Source organism: Hyla sarda, chromosome 1, assembly GCF_029499605.1.
Source record: "Hyla sarda isolate aHylSar1 chromosome 1, aHylSar1.hap1, whole genome shotgun sequence".
Classification (NCBI taxonomy): Eukaryota; Metazoa; Chordata; class Amphibia; order Anura; family Hylidae; genus Hyla; species Hyla sarda.
Window position 1 is genome coordinate 118,084,833 of NC_079189.1, and position 23,791 is coordinate 118,108,623.

Below are 23,791 nucleotides of genomic sequence, written 5' to 3' on the forward strand. Positions count from 1 at the left end.
GGGGAGCATTGGCACATATGGGCAATTGATATGCCAGTAACATATTTACTTCAATATCTTGATTCTTATAGAACAAGAGGTATATTACAACCAATAATGTGTAATAGAAGCTATTTCTAAGTTCATCGTAATGGTTTACTTATACATAAACATGGTGGCCTGTGTTAAATTACTGCAGGGCATCACCTTATTAAAAGTATTAGATTAATATCTAGTAATCCATGAAAGGTCACCATCTAGTGGCTTTGTTGAGTATATTGATATATTTCTTTTTCCCCAGGATGCTATTGATGCTGAGTCAAATACATCGATGTCTTCTGGTGATCAATGGAAATGCTGGTGAACAGTAGGGTGTGAAATGATACCTGGCAATAGTCTAAGATTCTCAAGCATAAGCTATTCTCCATTTTATTACTGAACCTACAAGGTCTTGATACTGACAGGGATCACATCCAGAATATAGCAGCTTTAGAATTTTGCCCTCTTCCAGTTCGATATTTCACCATTAGAGCTCATTCAAACAGTGGTACAATTCAGAGCGGACATTATGTGGGCAGCCGGCGCTAGAACAGTTCAGAAATGCATTTCAGCAGAATTCAGAATTTGAATTTCTATGGCAAATGTTTCCTCTGCGGAAATTCTGTGTGCATAGTGCAGCAGAATCCCACTGAAAACAATAGGAGGCTGCTTCACTGGGATTCCAGAGTGGAATTTTTACACTGGACTCCACTCGAAAATTCCGCCATTTGAACAACCCCTCACAGAATAAATGCTCTGTGTCACCAGCATTCTCCCACCAGTTGTGACATAATAATGAACGATACAAGTTGCACCCTGGGCGGTACAGTTGCTAAAGAAGTCGAACAATGGCTGATAAGGTGCTGCTCCTATTCCGAAATATGTAATTGAAATATTGCAGGTAAAATTCAAGCTTTATCCTATAAACAGGCAAGATGAGCAGAGATACAGCAACTGGCAACTTCTTTGAAATAGTGGAATTTTTTTTACCCCTCTTAGATTAATATGTCTGTTGAGCTGAATAATGCATAGTTAAGGGGTATATATCCCCACAAAGTAGCATTATTAGTAAATAGAGATGAGCGAACTTACAGTAAATTCGATTCGTCACAAACTTCTCGGCTCGGCAGTTGATGACATTCTGCGTAAATTAGTTCAGCCTTCAGGTGCTCCGGTGGGCTGGAAAAGATAGATACAGTCCTAGGAAAGAGTCTCCTAGGACTGTATCCACCTTTTCCAGCCCACCGGACACCTGAAAGCTGAACTAATTTATGTAGGAAAAGGCATCAACTGCCGAGCCGAGAAGTTCGTGACGAATCGAATTTACTGTAAGTTCGCTCATCTCTATTAGTAAAGCTTGAAGTAAAACTGTCATCAGTCACAGGCAGGTTGTGCGGGTGTCCGCAATCCATTCTCCCATTGTCACGGTATCTTCATATGTTCCACCCATTCCATTTGGCTGGCTTGGCAGGGCTTTGTGACATCACCGCTGCGAGCAGGTCTAGGGAAACAGCAGCGGTGATGTCACTAAGCTCCACCTGTGCCCCAAGCCTGCCGGACAAACAGAGGGGATGGATGAAGATACCAGTACAACGGGAGCATGGATGGCGGACACGCGAGAATGGTTGTCATCAGTGTCACTTGCACTACCTGCCTGTAACAGGGTAAATGCGGTGACACTGATGACAGTTTTCCTTTAAGCCAATAGAACTCTCCCTCAGTTTAAGTCATTATACCTGCTTTAAGGCCAGGATGTGAAGCTGTAATACAGACGCTATGATCCTTTATTTACCACAATGTATTTTACTTCCTTTAATAAAAAAAAACACACACACATTCACAAGTAACTTGTACTCCAAGTTGGAAAGTTTTATTTGAAAACAGTGTTTGGACTGCTGACATCTGTATAGTCTTCCAAATGAATATTCTAATAAAAAAAGAACATATACATTCATCAAATTTATTCCATTGACAAGCGGCTCAGCCATTATTAAACCAAAGGAGGAAAAAATAAAAACAAGACAAACATAATGTTGCATTGCTTCAGAAAGATGGAAGTGAATGTCTCTTCCCTGCACCTGGGAAGACTAAGACCTGCTCAAAATAAAAGAGAGATTGTGGCTTTAACTTGGTATTTACATGGGCGCTCTCTTCGACATGGCGAACACGTTTCCAAACAAGTGATTTATTGCCACGTGAAGCTTCTTCCTTTTTTTTGTAAATGAAACACTTCTTTCTTTTGGTAGGAAAGGTAGGCAGGATGTTTCCAAGATGTTCAGGAACATACGGATATATAAAAAATTCAACGTAGGAAAGATTTCAATAATTTAATAGCTCACTGGAGTTTTGTAGGTTTCAGGGAATGGGATAGAGATGTGTCCTGATCCCGTGACCAGAGGCAGGATGCCGGCATTGGGGACCACATTCCAGGACAGGGTGAGCGTGATATTCCGATTACCCCTGGAAATTGAAAATACAATATATTCATAACAAAAGCAACATAAAAATGATAAATAGCAAAATAACAGATGTACTGCTATGAAGTTATTAATGGCCCATATAAAGCTATTGTATACATTGAAAAGTCCTGTGGAATAGAATAACTAGTGGTGCACTGAAATGAAAATTTGGGGGGCAAACCAAGAATTTAGGATAACTTGTCACTCTGCTTTTTTTTTTTATGTAGTACTAGATTTGGGTCAGCTGCAGAGCCATGGGCTGTGTTAAGGAACTCTACCTACCTACAACTTCCATCATCATTTCCTGACATAGCCTATGGCTCTGCAACTGACCCAAACCAAAAATACAACCCCCAGCATGTTGCACTATAACTTCTACTATACTACCAATTGGTATAGGTCACAGCAAAAAGTATGCAGACTCCCAATTTCAAAAAAGGCTGTGGTCTTTATTTAGGTCATCAGCAGTGCAACGTTTCGGCTATAGTGTAGCCTTTGTCAAGCCTTTGTTCTACTACACTACTATACAGTGCAACATGCTGGGAGTAGTACTTTTGGTTTGGGTCAGCTGTAGATCCATAGGCTGTGTCAGGTCATGTGGCTGCTGAAAAGTTTTGACGCTGCTGCTCCTGCAGGATTTCCAGGAGTCTGTTCCTGCACAAGCCCCATTCCCTACTGCAATCCATGCCCACTGCCATTTTTGGCACATATTTTCCTTTTGGCAAAATACAGATAGAAGCATTTTGGCCCAATAATTTATGGATGCTGAATTTTCAGTGTATGCCTATAAATACAATTCAAAGTAAGACAGGTGTCCAGCTCACCCTTTATTGCCCAGAGCATCTCGGACCGGAATGGGCCAATTCTATGTAATCTTAGTAGAACAAACAAAATGGTCCAGTGCAGGTTTCAGTGAAATTGTGAGGATTTTATTTAACAAATACAGGTACAATCAGTGACGCATTTTGGATGCTAGCTCACAGCCTTAGTGGTACAAAGATTAAAACACACTGAGGATTCTTAAAGGTGTAGTCTGACCCTAATACATCTTATCCTCTATCCAAAGGAAAGGGGATAAGGTGTCTGGTCGCGGGGGTTCCGCCGCTGACCTCACGATACTCCGGCCCTGTGGTTGTCAAGCTTCACACACTGAGTCTCCAGTGCTGCAAAGAGCTCACAAAGGTGGGTGTGAGTGACAGACTGCAGGGGTCCCCAGTGGCGGGACCCCCGCGACCAGACACCTTATCCCCTATCCTTTGGATAAAGGATAAGATGTATTAGAGCCGGAGTACCCCTTTAAAATAGGGTAGGAAGAGGAGGAGTCACTAGTCAGGTAACACATCAAACCTGAAATGGACAGACTACCTCTACCACTCCCCTGTGTGATACTCCTACTTAAAATACATAGTAGAAAGACATCCAAATTAAATAGAACATAGTTCACACATATAGAAAAAAAAACGCATATAGCTAATGGTAACATACCAACCAAAATAAAAAGAGTCCCCATTATTTCCATAATATGGCACTGAACAACAAAGCCAAACTAATATAAATTATGAATTATAAACATCTTTACCCCACTTAGAAGGGCTAGAAGATATAACTGTACAGCTTTGTTTGTTCGGTGCCAAAAATGGGTTTAAAACTCAAAAAGAAAAATTGACCGTAACTAGTAGCAACTAGAAAGATGCAATACACACTATTGCAAAAAGTCCAAATTTTGTTTATGATGTTCATGAAATATCATAAAAGCCTCTTAAGTTGTAATGTACCTGTATTCGCTATTTCACCGAAACCTGCGCTGGACCATTTCGTTTGTTCTACTAATGCCTATAAATAACACTAAATAAATCATTTTACTGTTCTAGATCTGTGTAAATGGAAAAATCATTATTATAATTTAGATAGTTAGCTCAGGAAGATGAGCAACTATAAGGCATAACTCTTTATTGCGTTTTTTTCTGCCAATTGTCGTGGCTTTATCAGGTAGAACACAATTGTTGAAATGTTTCAACCACACAGCCGATACCTGCTATTTAAAACCACAGCATTGTCTGGTAAAAACATTGTTTTTTTTTTGTTTTTTTAAATCTCCTCACTCCCAGAAAATTGTTGCCAATTCTGGAAAATAATCAGGAGAAACTAGGAATGTTTTTAAAGGGATTAACCCTCCTACATATTTACAGCTGCTTATACTCCGTTTGTACCCACAAGCACCACTACAATGTAAGGCAGTGCTGTCTCCCTCACACGTACAGATGCCCCTTTTTTTTTTTTTCAATAGATAGGGCCACATAGATTATACTGTTAAAGGATTCAACCCCAGCTTTACTATTCCATTTCCCACATAGCAAACTACTTTATCTTCTTCCCAAATGTCCTTAATTAAAAACAAAAAGGGCTATAATTTTACCCATGAAAAGCCCGGACACAAACTTGAAGAGGTCTTAATACGCTTAGGCCCGATAATGAGGTTCAGATTTCATCAAGTAATAACATGAAGCGAGTGACTTCAGTAAAGTGTGCTACAAGGTCTATCAGACATTGATAATTGAAGAGCTCCGCTCTGAAGCACTTCTGACATCCTGATCCTCTACAGAACCCTCCATTCTGTCACCACAAATCAATCACAAACCATTCTGGCGCCAAAGAGTAAACAGACATCAGCTTTCACCTTATAAATTTTATCTCCTGCACTCGCTTCTTGAAGAGAGAACTTTTTAATAAAAACAATATATTTTTTCCAGATGCTTACTTCAGGCCGTTTCCATCGTCAAAGAAGAAATACTTCGATTTCATCTCCTTTAAAGACAACTTTGAGTTGTCTCCCCGCTGGATGATCTTGTCCCATAGCACAACCTGGTTTAAAGCCTAAAGTGAAATCAAAGAGATTCAGGGATAATAGTTCATAGATTGTAAAATATACCAAGCTCTAAAGGAGATACTTGGACATAATATACCCATATATGGTAATATGCACCTAAAAAATACCTTCTTACAAGTACTCCAGAAATATGTGGTTAACCCCCTTAAAGGAGAACTCCAGAATAGAAAAATTGTCCTCCATACCTTCCTTCGCTCCCCCGATGCCTCTGGTAACCCACTCCGTTCTCCGCCGAGATCCTCTTCCTGGTTGCCGGCGAGTCATACTGCACTCAGCCAATCACCGGCCACAGCGAAGTCCTGGCCGCAGCGAAGCCGGTGATAGGCTGAGCGGCAGTGTGACATTTTTGGCCCTGGTAGCAGGTGCCGGGGCCGAAAACATCACAATGCCGCTCAGCCTATCATCGGTCAAGTCGGGACTTCGCTGCGGCCGGTGACTGGCTGAGTGCAGTATGACTAGCCAACCACCGGCAACCAGGAAGAGGATCGTGGCGGAGACCGGAGTGGGTTACCGGAGACACGGGGGGAGAGAAGGAAGGTATGTACCTCTTTAGTTTTTATTTTTTACTGCCGGCAGTTTGGAGGACAATTTTTCTATTCGGGGGTTCTCCTTTAGGACAAGGCTTGTTTGATTTCCATAATACAGCAAAGAAGCGATAACGTGCACTCATCGCATGGTATGCGTATTCAGTCCAGATGTCCATAGATGACACTGAAGCGCTCGGAGGCAATGCCAGCCGTTTCACACGGTACTCAGTGCTTCTTCCGGCCTATTTGGAGGCCGGAAGAAGCACAGAGTACCGTGTGAAACGACTGGCGTTGCCTCCGAGTGCTTCAGTGTCATCTATGGACATCTCCAGGACCACAAGCCTCCATGACTGAATACGCATACCATGCGGTGAGTGCACGGTATCGCTTCTTTACTATATTATGTACAGTTTCTTTACACTGGATACGTTGCACCCCACAGGCGTTTTGAAGATATTTGCTTAACGGAGGATCGCGGCTTGGTACACACACAATTGTGAATACGTTATTCTAGATTCCATATATTGGTGTGCCTCTCCCTTTCTTCTTTATTAGTGGCATTGTTTGATTTCCCCCACAACATTCCAGCAATCACTTATTTATTTTTACAGTGATATAGCTGTATAAGGCCGTATGTGGGATGAGTTGTAGTTTCAGCTCCAATTTAGGGTACATTAGCATCTAAATTCCATTCATCTTATAGGAAAAAAGTTGTCTCATTGACCACATATAGGCTGTTACATTATTGTATGATATGTTAAAGTTAAGAAAATTGCGTAATGTTTATCCAATTTGCTGCCATTTGTCATGGTTTTATATAAAAATTGTTTACATTTTCTAGGATCCTCAGCAAAGGTTCATTATCAAATCAAATATCTGGTTGGCGAAGGTCTGACAGACAACACCCCCGCCAATTAGCTGCTTGTCATAGGTGCTACACTCGCAACACACAGCGAACGGAACTGGGGGCCGACTATTCCAAACATCGTGCTGTGGCCATGCTCAGTTACTGATGCTCAGCTCCCAATAAAGGAAACCCCTTTAAATATTGCAATTACTTTATTTTTAATGCCAATTTTGCATAACTACCGTACTACTTGCAGCACATTAGCCTGGGCATATACATGGGCCACATCTTGGGGTATGATCAATGACAGCAAAGATTGGGTACTGTAAAAGGTCCTTAAAGTTGTCCATTTACAATTCTTTTTCAAATCTAAGAAGTTGTCTTCTACTTTGGTAACACTGGACCAACAGAATGCTGAGGTCAGGGGCCAACAGCAGAGATTTCATACTATATACAGTACTACAAAACCTGTTTTTATATGCAGAGCAGCTTTAGGTTTCTCACAGTTATGCATACTAGTTTATAGTGGGGTTAAAGGGGTTTTCCTGTGAACCACACATGCCCATTTCTGCATCCATATTAAAGCCTCAAGTCCCAGCCTGACCATGAGTATGATGACCAAGACACCCGTCAGCTCTGGTCATCAGGCCTTCCTAGTCAGGTCATGATTTGCTGTAAATAATGATGTATTCCAAATATTTTTTAAGACAAAATGTGGCATTGAGAGCTGCAACTGATTCACTTGGGGATAACCTGATACTTACATTACTCTTAGTTGCGTACTCCGCAGAAAGGTATATGAATAACTGCTTGACGTTCCAATCAAATATCGGTTGCAAATGTAAGTTCATTAAGAAAAACTTTGTACTGCTTCTTAACACCACATTTATAAATGACAGTAAACTTTATTGTGAGGGTTTTGACCTCGTGTGAGCAACATTAACTGTTCTGTATATTATGCGATTTGCTATATCTAAATTGCCTCTATGTTGAACTAAATGTGGCCCAAAACCCGAAATGATTATCTGACCAACATCAGACCAGGATGTATATGATGTGGAAGCAAAGTCCCTGCGGGAACCTCTCACAACAGATTACATCCCGCAAGAAGAAAGAACCAAAATATCCCTTCCTTTTTCTTTCAGTCACTGGGGAACAATCAGGAGACACCCATATACTGTAAATGAGAAGGTAATGTGTCATATCTAATATCAATGGTTTGACCAATTTCTAACTACTGTGCATGGACAACTTAAAGGGGTAACCTACCCCAAGACATCTTATCCTCTATCCCTTAAAGGGGTTCCCCACCATAAGGTGATTTTAGTACATACCTGGCAGACAGTAATGGGCATGCTTAGGAAGGATCTGTGCTTGTCTTGGGGCTAAATGGCTATGTTGTGAGATTACCATAATACTGTGGCTAGCTTTCTGTGAACTGGTATTTCCCATTTGAGTTTTCTTTTTTGCCTACAAATCCCACAACTCCATTTTCCTTCCTCCCACACATCAGCCACCCCACCCATTGAAACATACATGAGCTGTATCCATTCAAAAGACCTGTGGTTTTCAATCAGGGTGCCTACAGCTGTTGCATTAGTTGCAGATTGATCTCTCTCCCACGTTCTCTCCACCTATTGAAGCAGACAGGCTCCCTGTCATCAGCTGACTAGTGAGTAAGGTCTCGGCTGCATTGCAACCTGGGAAAAATCTGAGACAACAGTCATTTTTTATGCTGTTAAAAATAAATATTGGGGGTGAAATGAAATTCACAGAAGAATTGTGAGAAAACCATCACACACAGGTACAGACACTATATTATGAACTACACTAACTTTACAGCCCCTGTAACATAGTCAAATAAGCAATTCCCAGAATACCCCTTTAACCCCTTAAGGGCCACGGGCGTATGGGTACGCCCTTGCTCGCTGGTACTTAACCCCTTAAGGACCAAGGACGTACAAGTAGGTCCTGAGTCCTTTCCCTTTCTATAAGGGACCTGTGGCTAATAGCGCACGGCTAATAGCGCACGGCTAATAGCGCACGGCAGTGATTGCGGTGCCGCGTGCTATTAACCCTTTAGACGCAGTGTTCAAAATTGAACGCTGCGTCTAAAGTGAAAGTGAAACCATGCCGGTTAGCTCAGGGAGCTGTTCGGGATCGCCGCGGCGTCCCGAACAGCTGTTAGACACGAGGAGGGTCTCCTACCTTGCTTCCTGGTGTCCGATCGCCGAATGACTGCTCAGTGCCTGAGATCCAGGCATGAGCAGTCAAGCTGCAGAATCATCGATCACTGGTTTCCTATGAGAAACCAGTGATCAATGTAAAAGATCAGTGTGTGCAGTGTTATAGGTCCCTATGGGAGCTATAACACTGCAAAAAAAAAAGTGAATAAAGATCATTTATCCCCTCCCCTATTAAAAGTTTGAATCACCCCCCTTTTCCCATTTAAAAAAAAAAACTGTGTAAATAAAAATAAACATATGTGGTAACGCCGCGTGCGGAAATGTCCGAATCATAAAAATATATCATTAATTAAACCGCACGGTCAATGGCGTACGCGCAAAAAAATTCCAAAGTCCAAAATAGTGCATTTTTGGTCACTTTTTATATCATGAAAAAATGAATAAAAAGCGATCAATAAGTCCGATCAATACAAAAAGGGTACCGCTAAAAACTTCAGATCACGGCACCAATGAGCCCTATACCGCCACATATGCTCAAAAATAAAAAAGTAATAGGGGTCAGAAGATGACAATTTTAAACGTATTAATTTTCCTGCATGTAGTTATGACTTTTTTCAGAAGTACGACAAAATCAAACCTATATAAGTAGGGTATAATTTTAATTGTATGGACCTACAGAATAAAGTTAAGGTGTCATTTTTACCGAAGAATTTACTGCGAAGAAACAGAAGCCCCCAAAAGTTACAAAATGGCGTTTTGTTTTCCAATTTTGTCTCACATTGATTTTTTTTTCCCGTTTCACAGCGATTTTTGGGTAAAATGACTGATGTCACTGCAAAGTAGAATTGGTGGTGCAAAAAATGAGCCATAAAATGGATTTTTAGGTGCAAAATTTAAAGGGTTATGATTTTTTAAAGGTAAGGAGGAAAAAACGAAAGTGCAAAAACAGAAAACCCCCTGGTCCTTAAGGGGTTAAAGACCAAGGGCGTACCTGTACGCCTGTGGGAATTTCCATCCCCACTGCGTGCTGGGCGGGGTCCGGCATAACTGCTGATATCCGGGGCATACAGGTCTGCGGCTGGCTCCCTGGTGCAGACTACGGAAGCCGGTGAGTTGCCTAGCAACATCTGGAGGGCTACAGTGTGAGACCACTATACAGTGGTATCTAAACTGTAGCCCTCCAGCTGTTAAACTACAACTCCCAGCATGCCCAGACAGCTTGTTGGGCATGCTGGGATTTGTAGTTTTGCAACAGCTAGAGGGCTACAGTTTGAAGATCACTGCAGTGGTCTCTAAACTGTGGCCCTTCAGATCTTGCAAAACTACAACTCCCAGCATGCCCAAACAGCAAACAGCTGTCTCGGCATGCTGAGAGTTGTATATGCGTACCTTCAGCTGTTGCATTACTAAATCTCCCAGCATGCCCTTCGGGGATCAGTACATGCTGGGAGTTGTAGTTTTGCAACAGCTGGAGGCCCACTGGTGGGAAAATACTGAGTTAGGTAACAGAACCTAACTGAAGGTTTTCCAACCAGTGTGCCTCCAGCTGTTACAAAAGTCCAACTCCCAGCATGCACGGTCTGTCAGTGCATGCTGGGAGTTGTAGTTTTGCAAAAGCTGGAGGTTTGCCCCCCCCCATGTGAATGTACAGGGTACAGTCACACGGGCGGGTTTACAATGAGCTTCCTGCTTCAAGTTTGAGCTGTGGTATATTTTCCGCCGCAGCACAAACTCCTAGCGGGAAACTCACCATAAACCCCCGCCTGTGTGAATGTACCCTAAAAACACTACACTACCCTACCACATATAAAGGGTAAACACTACATATACACCCCCCTTACACTGTCCCCCACAATAAACGTATCGTACAGCAGTGTTTCCAAAACGGAGCCTCCAGCTGTTGCAAAACAAATCCCAGCATTTCCGGACATCCACTGACTGTCCAGGCATGCTGGGAGTTCAGTAACAGCTGGAGGCACCCTGTATGGCAATCAATGGCGTACAATACCCCTATGTCCACCCCTATGCAATCCCTAATTTAGTCCTTAAATGTGCATGGTGCTCTCTCACTTCGGAGCCCTGTCGTATTTCAAGGAAACAGTTTAGGGCCACATATGGGGTATTTTGTTATTCTGGAGCAATTGCACTACAAATTTTGGGGGGCTTATTCTCCTTTTACCCTTATGAAAAGGAAAAGTTGGGATCTACACCAGCCTGTTAGTGTAAAAAAAAAAAAAAAAAAAACTTTTTATTTTCACAAGAGGTAAAAGGAAAAAAAAAAAGACCCCCAAAATTTGTAAGGCAATTTCTCCTGAGTACGGAAATACCCTGAAATGTGGGTGTAAAATGCTCTGTGGGCGCACAACATGGCTCAGGAGTGAGAGCGCACTATGTACATTTGAGGCCTAAATTGGTGATTTGCACAGGGGTGGCTGATTTTACAGCGGTTCTGACATAATCGCAAAAAAAATAAAAAAAATACCCACGTGTGACACCATTTTGGAAACTACACCCCTCACGGAATGTAACAAGGGGTATAGTGAGCCTTAAAACCCCACAGATGTTTGACACATTTTCATTAAAGTTAATAAACAAAGCAAACAAACAAATTCTCTCTACAAAAGCTAAATGGCGCTCCTTCTCTTCTGAGCATTGTAGTTCACCAGCAGAGCATTTGATGTCCACACATGGGGTATTTCCATACTCAGAAGAAATGGATTTACAAATTTTGGGGGGCAATTTCTCCTATTAACTTATAATGTATAATTGGGGGGGGGGGGACACCATTTTAGTGAAAACAATATTTTTGTTCAATTACACATCCAACTTTAACAAAAAGTTGTCAAACACCTGTGGGGTGTTAAGGCTCACTGGACCCCTTGTTACTTGCCTTGAGGGGTGTAGTTTCCAAAATAGTATGCCATGTTTTTTTGTTTTTTTTTGCTGTTCTGGCACAATAGGAGCTTCCTAAATGCGACATGCCCCCCAAAAACCATTTCAGCAAAATTCACTCTCCAAAATCCCATTGTCGCTCCTTCCTGTCTGAGCCCTCTACTGCGCCTGCCGAACACTTCACATACACGTGAGGTATTTCCTTACTCAAGAGAAATTGGGTTACAAATTTTGGGGGGCTTTTGAACTTTGAAGCCCTCTGATGTCTTCCAAAAGTAAAAATATGACAACTTTATGATGTAAACATAAAGTAGACATATTATATATGTGTGAATCAATATATAATTTATTTGATATGGCTATTTTCCTTACAAGCAGAGAGCTTCAACGTTAGAAAAATGCTAAATTAAAAAATTTTTCATAAAATTTTTGCATTTTTCACCAAGAAATGGTGAAAGTAGAATATATGTCACGAAAAAACAAAATCTCAGAATCAGACTGAAAAGTTAATCCATCCCAGAGTTATTAATGCTTAAAGTGACAGTGGTCAGATGTGCAAAAAACGCTCTGTCCTTAAGGTGAAAATGGGCTTGGTCCTTAAGGGGTTAATGCAAGTCTATGGAAGTGGGTGTGGACGGCAGCTTCACCCTCTCCCATAGACTTGCATTAAGGGGGAGGGTCGTGATGTCACGAGGGGGCCAAGCCGGCATGTCACGAACCGCCGGCCACTGTATCGTGAGTAATCAGGCACGGAGCAAATGTCAGCTCTGTGCTGCAGATGACTAGGGGCTGCAGGAAAGCTGCGTGATGGCCCCCAAAGCTGGCTAGAGGAGTACCCCTTTAATAGCCATAAACAAGTGCACAGACTTTATCTGGACAAGGGACTGGGGTTCTGATAATATAGATTTCCAACCTCCTCACACCCCCATTAGACAATGCAGAGAAACTGGAGTCACATTTCAGAGCTCTGTCCTAATGGATCAGAGCTAAAAATGTAAGGTGATATTAGTATGTACCTGGCAGACAGTAATGGACGTGCTTAGGAAGGATCTGTGGTTGTCTTGGGGCTAAATGGCTATGTTGTGAGATTACCATAATACTGTGGCTAACTTTTTGTGAACTGATAGTTTCAGTGTGAGTTTCCTTCTTTACCTACAAATCCCACAATTCCATTTCCCTCCCTCCCACACATCAGCCACCCCACCCATTGAAACATAAATTAGCTGCATCCAGTCAAAAGACCAGTGTTTTCCAATTAGGGTGCCTACAGCTGTTTAAAAAAATTATCTCTCTCCCACCAAGCAATCCCTCCACCCATTGAAGCAGACAGGCTCCCTGTCATCAGCTGACTAGTGAGTCAGGTCTCGGCCCCATTGCAACCTGGGAAAAATCTGAAACAGTAATTTTGTATTCTGGTAAAAATAAATATTGGGGTGAAAATCACAGAAGAATTGTGAGAAAACCTTCACACACAGGTACAGACACTATATTATGGACTACACTAACTTTACAGCCCCTGTAGCATAGTCAAATAAAAAAATCCTGGAATACCCCTTTAAACAGCCAACACTGAGAACAACAACTTGGCGGAATCTATCAGCAGTGACTACAACTTCGCCGTCATGTTAAATGAAAACAAATGTTGCAGCCGCGGCCTGTCTCACAGAGCTCATTCTGGCACAGATATCAGGAGTAAACATAACCTTGGGATTTTGTGCCTGCACAACTTGTTATCAGGGGATTAGGTTTCCCAACAGTCAGGAATAGCATGAAAGAGAAAGTCATTAAAACCACTCTGTTCTATAATAAAGAAAGGATATCTGCATTTATATCGAATATGAGAAATCCCAGGTCACTCTTTTCTCTGGGGCCGGTGAAGTCTTCAACATTCTCTCTGGAAGACATGGAAATAAAACATTAGATAGTGGACAGAAGAAATACGAGGCCTGTAAATGGTTCTTTTATTATATTATTTTAGCCAAGAACAGTAAACAAGTCCAATTCACTCAATGCCTCATGTGGTCCTATTAACCCCCTTAAGGGTACGTTCACATTACGGAATTGCCACGGAATTTCCGGGCGGAATTCCGCGGGCGGAATTCCGCGGGCGCAATTCCGCGGTATGAACTTTAACATTAGTGTGAACGGGTTTCCGCGAGACCCGTTCACACTGCGGAATTTCAGCGGTGGACATTTCCGCCGCTGAAAGTGTTCCGCACAAAGAAAGAACATGTTCATTCTTTGTGCGGAATCCGCGAGCGGACCATAGCCGTCAATGGTGACGGCTCAGTGCCCCGCAACCCTAGCACTGAAGCATCTCCGGCGGCGGCAGCCAGGCAGAATCTCGGCTCGCGGAATTCAGCCGCGAGAATTCCGTAGTGTGAACGCACCCTAAGGAGGCAGCCCCTTTTCATTTTTTTTTCCTTTCTCCTTTTAAGAACCATAATTCCATCTACAGATCCATATGAGGACTTTTTTCTCTCAAATACCTTGTTATACTTCAGATGCCTTCATCAGTACTGATCACGCCATCTGAAGGGCATCAGCATGATTGTTGACGTCCGCCATAAGCAGCAGGTCATACGCTCACTTTATAGTGTCCTTTTTTACTGGTACAAAAATAACTTTCTTTTTAGAAGCACAAGGTAAATCTGGTAAATATCAGAAAGCTTCTAGGCACATTGGCTACACGGGTACTAGAATGTTCTGCCGTGTTCTCAGAACAGAATTTATTGGTGTATAACCACCACATTTACAGCTGATCCCACGTGTTTCACCTTGGATCCTAAATTACTGTACTTGAGTATCATGTACCTTTGGTGCTCCCATAGAAAGGAATGGAGAGCGTGCTCAGAGTCAGGGTCTTGTTATGGAGATTGCTGGGGGCCACAGCAGTGGAACGCTTGTTCCCAATCCTGTGGATAGGGGAGAAGTTGTTTTTCAACAGACAACCCCTTTTAAAAAGGTAAAATTTTTCCGGACAGATATGTTAACCCCTTAACGACCTGCGGCTAATGCTGGACACCGGCGATCGGGATGATGAATGAACCCTTCAGATGCCAAGATTAATGTTGATCACGGCATCTAAAATGGCGAAAGTACAGAAGAGTTGATCAGGATCATCGCGGGGAAATCGGGTAGTGCCCTTACCTGCCTCCTTGCCATCCGATCGGTTCCTCAGGGCTCCAGTCAGCCTCAGCAGGCTTGAGAAATGGAGCACAAATAACACTGATCAATGCTATGCTACAGCATTGGCTCACATCAGTGTTTGCTGATCCCGTTCTAATGATCCCGGTCGCGATGTGTGCGAGTACACCGCGCATGCGCAACGACTCGTACATCGTTTCAGCGTTTAATACGCTTGCAAACAAGCTCGTGTGAACGTACCCTAAAATGGTACTCCGGTGGAAAACTTTTTTTTTTTTTTTTTTAAATAAATCAACTGGTTAAACAGTTCTTAATCCTTCCAGTACTTATTAGGTGCTGAATACTACAGAGGAAATTCTTTTATTTTTGGAACACAGAGCTCTCTGCTGACATCACGAGCACAGTGCTCTCTGCTGACATCTCTGTCCATTTTAAGCACTGTCCAGAGTAGGAGAAAATCCCCATAGCAAACATATGCTGTTCTGGACAGTTCCTAAAATGGACAGAGATGTCAGCAGAGAGCACTGCGCTCCAAAAAGAAAAGAATTTCCTATGTAGTATACAGTAGCTAATAAGTACTGGAAGGATTAAGAATTGTTTAACTTTCTGGCACCAGTTGATTTAAAAAAAATTAAGTTTTCCACTGGAGTACCCCTTTAAAGACCAAGGACGTATATTTACATCCAGCGGAGCTGTTCGGGACAACGGCGGAATAGCATTTTTCAGTGTATGCAATCAAAGGATTGCATGTAATAGTTCCCTATGGGGGCAAAAAAATGGTGTAAAAAAAAAAGTGAGTACCGTAAATGTGATTTAACCCCTTCCTGAATAAAAGTTTGAATTACCCCCCTTTTCCCATTAAAAAAAAATATGAAAACAAAAATTAAAACAAACATATGTGGTATTGCCACATGCGTAAATGTCAGAACTAGAGATGAGCGAACTTACAGTAAATTCGATTTGTCACGAACTTCTCGGCTCGGCGGTAACTGACTTTTCCTGCATAAATTAGTTCAGCTTTCAGGTGCTCCGGTGGGCTGGAAAAGGTGGATACAGTCCTAGGAAAGAGTCTCCTAGGACTGTATCCGCCTTTTCCAGCCCACGGGAGCACCTGAAACCTGAACTAATTTATGCAGGAAAAGTCATCAACTGCCGAGCCAAGAAGTTCGTGACGAATCAAATTTACTGTAAGTTCGCTAATCTCTAGTCAGAACTATAAAAATTGTAATGCCATCACTCACTTTACCATAAAATGTATGGCGCAACCAAAAACATACTATTTGTGTGGTGAACTTAAAAAGAAAACCGCAATTTTGCTAATTTTGGAAGGTTTCGTTTTCCCGCCGTACAATTTACGGTAAAAATGACATGTGTTCTTTATTCTTTCAGTCAATACAATTAAAATGATACCCATGATAACATACTTTTCTATTACTGCTGCGCTAAAAAAAAAAAAAAAAAACGCAAATTTTTTACCAAATTAGAACGTTTAAAATCCCCCTAATTTGAAGACCTATAACTTTTTCATTTTTCTGTATAATCAGCGGTATGAGGGCTCATTTTTTGCGCCGTGATCTGTACTTTTTATTGATACCACATTTGCTTATATAAAACTTTTAATCCATTTTTTCTAAAAAAAATGTTTTTAAATGTTATTAAAAAAATTTGTACTTTTTTTTTTTTTTTTTTTTTTTTTTAAGTTCACGCCGTTCACCGAATGGTATCATTAACAATTTATTTTAATAGTTCAGATATTTACGCACGCGGCGATACCAAATATGTATATAAAATATTTTTTTTAACACTTTTTGGGGATGAAATAGGGAAAATGGGAACATTTACGTTTTTATTGGGGGAGGGGGTTTTTCAATTTTTTTTTTTTTTTACACTTTATTAATCCCCATAGGGGACTATTTATAGCAATCATTCGATTGCTAACACTGTTCATTGCTATGTATAGGACATAGCACTGATCAGGGTTATCGGTCATCTTCTGCTCTGGTCTGTGGGAAGGTAGATGAGAGCAGAAGACGCCGGGAAGGCAGCGTAGCAAGGTGAGGGGACCTCCGTCTGCCATGCTGGAGGATCGGATCGTGACGGCAGTGCTGCGGGTGATCCGATAATCCATTTTAATGACTGCGATGCTGTGATCTGTATTGATCCCAGCATCTGAGGGGTTAATGGCGGACATCCGTGGGATCGCGGATGTCCACCATTATGGGCGGGTTCCTGGCTGCGATCAGGAGCCGGGACATGCCGCGCATGATCCGGGCATCGCTCCAATGCTTGCAGTTATGCTTAGGACGTAAATGTACGTCCTGGAGCGTTAAGTACCACCTCACCAGGACGTACATTTACGTCCTGCATCGTTAAGGGGTTAAACTGGTTTCGCCAATAAATGTTTGGGTGAAATGATGGATATCATTACAAAGTACAATTGATGGCTCAAAAAAAACAAGCCCTAAAATGGGTCTGTAGGTGCAAAATTGAAAGCGTTATGATTTTTGAGGTGGAAAATACAAAAGTGCAAAAACGAAAAAACCTGTGGTACTTAAGGGGTTAATCTATAGGTCTTTGGGTGGAAAATTGAAAATGTTATGACAATTAGAAGGCAATAAGGAAAACACAAACCACCCCCTAGTGCAGACAATACTATACCTGGCCAAGAGAGTGTGCAGACTGTCCTATACCAGGCCAAGAGAGTGTGCAGACTGTACTATACCAGGCCAAGAGAGTGCGCAGACTGTACTATACCAGACCAAGAGAGTGCGCAGACTGTACTATACCAGACCAAGAGAGTGCGCAGACTGTACTATACCAGGCCAAGAGAGTGTGCAGACTGTACTATACCAGGCCAAGAGAGTGTGCAGCCTATACTATACCAGGCCAAGAGAGTGTGCAGACTGTCCTATACCAGGCCAAGAGAGTGCGCAGACTGTACTATACCAGGCCAAGAGAGTGTGCAGCCTGTACTATACCAGGCCAAGAGAGTGTGCAGACTGTACTATACCAGGCCAAGAGAGTGTGCAGACTGTCCTATACCAGGCCAAGAGAGTGTGCAGCCTATACTATACCAGGCCAAGAGAGTCTGCAGACTGTACTATACCAGGCCAAGAGAGTGTGCAGACTGTCCTATACCAGGCCAAGAGAGTGTGCAGACTGTACTATACCAGGCCAAGAGAGTGTGCAGCCTATACTATACCAGGCCAAGAGAGTCTGCAGACTGTACTATACCAGGCCAAGAGAGTGTGCAGACTGTCCTATACCAGGCCAAGAGAGTGTGCAGACTGTCCTATACCAGGCCAAGAGAGTGTGCAGACTGTCCTATACCAGGCCAAGAGAGTGTGCAGACTGTCCTATACCAGGCCAAGAGAGTGTGCAGACTGTCCTATACCAGGCCAAGAGAGTGTGCAGACTGTACTATACCAGGCCAAGAGAGTGTGCAGACTGTACTATACCAGGCCAAGAGAGTGTGCAGACTGTCCTATACCAGGCCAAGAGAGTGTGCAGACTGTACTATACCAGGCCAAGAGAGTGCGCAGACTGTCCTATACCAGGCCAAGAGAGTGCGCAGACTGTCCTATACCAGGCCAAGAGAGTGCGCAGACTGTCCTATACCAGGCCAAGAGAGTGCGCAGACTGTCCTATACCAGGCCAAGAGAGTGTGCAGACTGTCCTATACCAGGCCAAGAGAGTGCGCAGACTGTCCTATACCAGGCCAAGAGAGTGTGCAGACTGTCCTATACCAGGCCAAGAGAGTGTGCAGACTGTACTATACCAGGCCAAGAGAGTGCGCAGACTGTACTATACCAGGCCAAGAGAGTGCGCAGACTGTACTATACCAGGCCAAGAGAGTGCGCAGACTGTCCTATACCAGGCCAAGAGAGTGCGCAGACTGTACTATACCAGGCCAAGAGAGTGTGCAGACTGTACTATACCAGGCCAAGAGAGTGCGCAGACTGTACTATACCAGGCCAAGAGAGTGTGCAGACTGTACTATACCAGGCCAAGAGAGTGCGCAGACTGTACTATACCAGGCCAAGAGAGTGTGCAGACTGTACTATACCAGGCCAAGAGAGTGTGCAGACTGTACTATACCAGGCCAAGAGAGTGTGCAGCCTGTACTATACCAGGCCAAGAGAGTGTGCAGCCTGTACTATACCAGGCCAAGAGAGTGTGCAGCCTGTACTATACCAGGCCAAGAGAGTGTGCAGACTTTACTATACCAGGCCAAGAGTGTGCAGACTGTACTATACCAGGCCAAGAGAGTGTGCAGACTGTACTATACCAGGCCAAGAGAGTGTGCAGACTGTACTATACCAGGCCAAGAGAGTGTGCAGACTGTACTATACCAGGCCAAGAGAGTGTGCAGACTGTCCTATACCAGGCCAAGAGAGTGTGCAGCCTGTACTATACCAGGCCAAGAGAGTGTGCAGACTGTACTATACCAGGCCAAGAGAGTGTGCAGACTGTACTATACCAGGCCAAGAGAGTGTGCAGACTGTCCTATACCAGGCCAAGAGAGTGTGCAGCCTGTACTATACCAGGCCAAGAGAGTCTGCAGACTGTACTATACCAGGCCTGGAACATTAAATGTGGTAGAGGAATTAAGCTCATTCCTCTCCACATCCAATACCCTCCATTTTATGTTCAATGAACAGGAAATGAATGGAGGGGATGTCGGTTGTCTATATGAAATGAGGGGATTGGACAGAAAATTGGGGAGAATGGACATGAAATTGGGGGATTTCACCATTTGTTTACATCTATATTTTCCGCAAATCATGCAGCCCTACTAGCTATCATCCCCTCATCTTACAGAGCACAGCAGGCACCACCCCCTCCTCCTCTTACAGAGCACAGCAGGCACCACCCCCTCCTCCTCTTACAGAGCACAGCAGGCACCACCCCCTCCTCCTCTTACAGAGCACAGCAGGCACCACCCCCTCCTCCTCTTACAGAGCACAGCAGGCACCACCCCCTCCTCCTCTTACAGAGCACAGCAGGCACCACCCCCTCCTCCTCTTACAGAGCACAGCAGGCACCACCCCCTCCTCCTCTTACAGAGCACAGCAGGCACCACCCCCTCCTCCTCTTACAGAGCACAGCAGGCACCACCCCCTCCTCCTCTTACAGAGCACAGCAGGCACCACCCCCTCCTCCTCTTACAGAGCACAGCAGGCACCACCCCCTCCTCCTCTTACAGAGCACAGCAGGCACCACCCCCTCCTCCTCTTACAGAGCACAGCAGGCACCACCCCCTCCTCCTCTTACAGAGCACAGCAGGCACCACCCCCTCCTCCTCTTACAGAGCACAGCAGGCACCACCCCCTCCTCCTCTTACAGAGCACAGCAGGCACCACCCCCTCCTCCTCTTACAGAGCACAGCAGGCACCACCCCCTCCTCCTCTTACAGAGCACAGCAGGCACCACCCCCTCCTCCTCTTACAGAGCACAGCAGGCACCACCCCCTCCTCCTCTTACAGAGCACAGCAGGCACCACCCCCTCCTCCTCTTACAGAGCACAGCAGGCACCACCCCCTCCTCCTCTTACAGAGCACAGCAGGCACCACCCCCTCCTCCTCTTACAGAGCACAGCAGGCACCACCCCCTCCTCCTCTTACAGAGCACAGCAGGCACCACCCCCTCCTCTTACAGAGCACAGCAGGCACCACCCCCTCCTCTTACAGAGCACAGTAGGCACCACCCCCTCCTCTTACAGAGCACAGCAGGCACCACCCCCTCCTCTTACAGAGCACAGCAGGCACCACCCCCTCCTCTTACAGAGCACAGCAGGCACCATCCCCTCCTCTTACAGAGCACTGCAGGCACCATCCCCTCCTCTTACAGAGCACAGCAGGCACCATCCCCTCCTCTTACAGAGCACAGCAGGCACCATCCCCTCCTCTTACAGAGCACAGCAGGCACCATCCCCTCCTCTTACAGAGCACAGCAGGCACCATCCCCTCGTCTTACAGAGCACAGCAGGCACCATCCCCTCGTCTTACAGAGCACAGCAGGTACCATCCCCTCGTCTTACAGAGCACAGCAGGTACCATCCCCTCGTCTTACAGAGAACAGCAGGTATCATCCCCTCGTCTTACAGAGCACAGCAGGTACCATCCCCTCGTCTTACAGAGCACAGCAGGTACCATCCCCTCGTCTTACAGAGCACAGCAGGTACCATCCCCTCGTCTTACAGAGCACAGCAGGTATCACCCCCTCGTCTTACAGAGCACAGCAGGCATCATCCCCTCGTCTTACAGAGCACAGCAGGCATCATCCCCTCGTCTTACAGAGCACAGCAGGTATCATCCCCTCGTCTTAGGCTGGGTTCACACCACGTTTACTTAAATACGGTTCGGAGGAGGGGGGGGCGGGGCTTAATTGCGGCGCCCGCACTCAGCCGTATTCGGGAACCGTATTTAATGCAAGTCTATGAGCCGACCGGAGTGAACCGCAGCCTCCGGTCGGCTTCGTTTTCGGCCATATGCGGTTTCCCGACCGCAGGCAAAAACGTGGTCGACCGGAGGCTGCGGTTCACTCCGGTCGGCTCATAGACTTGCATTAAATACGGTTCCCGAATACGGCTGAGTGCGGGCGGGGCTTAATTGCGGCCCTCCTCCCAACCGTATTTAAGAAAACGTGGTGTGAACCCAGCCTTACAGAGCACAGCAGGCACCATCTCCCTCATCTTACAGAGCACAGCAGGCACCATCTCCCTCATCTTACAGAGCACAGCAGGCACCATCTCCCTCATCTTACAGAGCGCAGCAGGCACCATCTCCCTCATCTTACAGAGCGCAGCAGGCACCATCTCCCTCATCTTACAGAGCGCAGCAGGCACCATCTCCCTCATCTTACAGAGCGCAGCAGGCACCATCTCCCTCATCTTACAGAGCGCAGCAGGCACCATCTCCCTCATCTTACAGAGCGCAGCAGGCACCATCTCCCTCATCTTACAGAGCGCAGCAGGCACCATCTCCCTCATCTTACAGAGCGCAGCAGGCACCATCTCCCTCATCTTACAGAGCGCAGCAGGCACCATCTCCCTCATCTTACAGAGCGCAGCAGGCACCATCTCCCTCATCTTACAAAGCACAGCAGGCACCATCTCCCTCATCTTACAGAGCGCAGCAGGCACCATCTCCCTCATCTTACAGAGCGCAGCAGGCACCATCTCCCTCATCTTACAGAGCGCAGCAGGCACCATCTCCCTCATCTTACAGAGCGCAGCAGGCACCATCTCCCTCATCTTACAGAGCGCAGCAGGCACCATCTCCCTCATCTTACAGAGCGCAGCAGGCACCATCTCCCTCATCTTACAGAGCGCAGCAGGCACCATCTCCCTCATCTTACAGAGCGCAGCAGGCACCATCTCCCTCATCTTACAGAGCGCAGCAGGCACCATCTCCCTCATCTTACAGAGCGCAGCAGGCACCATCTCCCTCATCTTACAGAGCGCAGCAGGCACCATCTCCCTCATCTTACAGAGCACAGCAGGCACCATCTCCCTCATCTTACAGAGCACAGCAGGCACCATCTCCCTCATCTTACAGAGCACAGCAGGCACCATCTCCCTCATCTTACAGAGCACAGCAGGCACCATCTCCCTCATCTTACAGAGCACAGCAGGCACCATCTCCCTCATCTTACAGAGCACAGCAGGCACCATCTCCCTCATCTTACAGAGCACAGCAGGCACCATCTCCCTCATCTTACAGAGCACAGCAGGTATCATCTCCCTCATCTTACAGAGCACAGCAGGTATCATCTCCCTCATCTTACAGAGCACAGCAGGTATCATCCCCCTCATCTTACAGAACACAGCAGGCATCATCCCCCTCATCTTACAGAGCACAGCAGGCACCATCTCCCTCATCTTACAGAGCACAGCAGGCACCATCTCCCTCATCTTACAGAGCACAGCAGGTATCATCTCCCTCATCTTACAGAGCACAGCAGGCACCATCTCCCTCATCTTACAGAGCACAGCAGGCACCATCTCCCTCATCTTACAGAGCACAGCAGGTACCATCCCCTCATCTTACAGAGCACAGCAGGCATCACCCCCTCATCTTACAGAGCACAGCAGGCACCATCTCCCTCATCTTACAGAGCACAGCAGGTATCATCCCCTCATCTTACAGAGCACAGCAGGTATCATCCCCTCATCTTACAGAGCACAGCAGGTATCATCCCCTCATCTTACAGAGCACAGCAGGTATCACCCCCTCATCTTACAGAGCACAGCAGGTATCACCCCCTCATCTTACAGAGCACAGCAGGTATCACCCCCTCATCTTACAGAGCACAGCAGGTATCACCCCCCTCATCTTACAGAGCACAGCAGGCACCATCTCCCTCATCTTACAGAGCACAGCAGGCATCATCTCCCTCCATGGAGTTCCCCTTTAGAGCATATGGCAGGAGGAGCCGCCTTCCCCGTCACCCCCCGGGCACTACTCACAGCGTCACCCTGGAGACGTGGATGTTCACGGGCACCACTCGCTCTTTGAACGCGGTAGTGATGAAACAGCCGAAGGTGAGAGCGGCCATAACACTCAGAGAGAAGGCGAAGAGGGAATTAGCCCTGGACAGCGCGGTGTTCATTGTGCTGGGGAGGGTAGGCCGGGCACCGGACAGCAGGCACGGGGTGATATAGCGGGTGGACGGGTCACTGACTGGAGAGCCGCAGCGGCTGAATGAACAGGCAGGAAGCAGGGTTAACGCTGAGCTGTCTATTAGAGCGACACAACTCCATGCAGAATCACTTCCGGGTCAGGTAGCCGCCACACAGGAAGACAGTATGTAGGAGTGATGTACTG

At 45.3% G+C, this 23,791-nt stretch overlaps 1 protein-coding gene across 1 annotated transcript; it reads right to left on the bottom strand.

The window, feature by feature from the left end:
- Positions 1–1,862: 1,862 nt before the first annotated feature.
- Positions 1,863–23,755, bottom strand: SPCS3 (signal peptidase complex subunit 3). Its single transcript, XM_056560602.1, has 5 exons — positions 23,434–23,755; positions 13,635–13,710; positions 7,503–7,577; positions 5,236–5,351; positions 1,863–2,478 (listed from the first exon to the last, which is right to left on the bottom strand). Exons 1-5 carry the CDS (start codon positions 23,574–23,576, stop codon positions 2,346–2,348), a joined length of 543 nt encoding a protein of 180 aa, XP_056416577.1. The 5' UTR covers positions 23,577–23,755; the 3' UTR covers positions 1,863–2,345.
- Between the last annotated feature and the right edge of the window lie 36 nt (positions 23,756–23,791).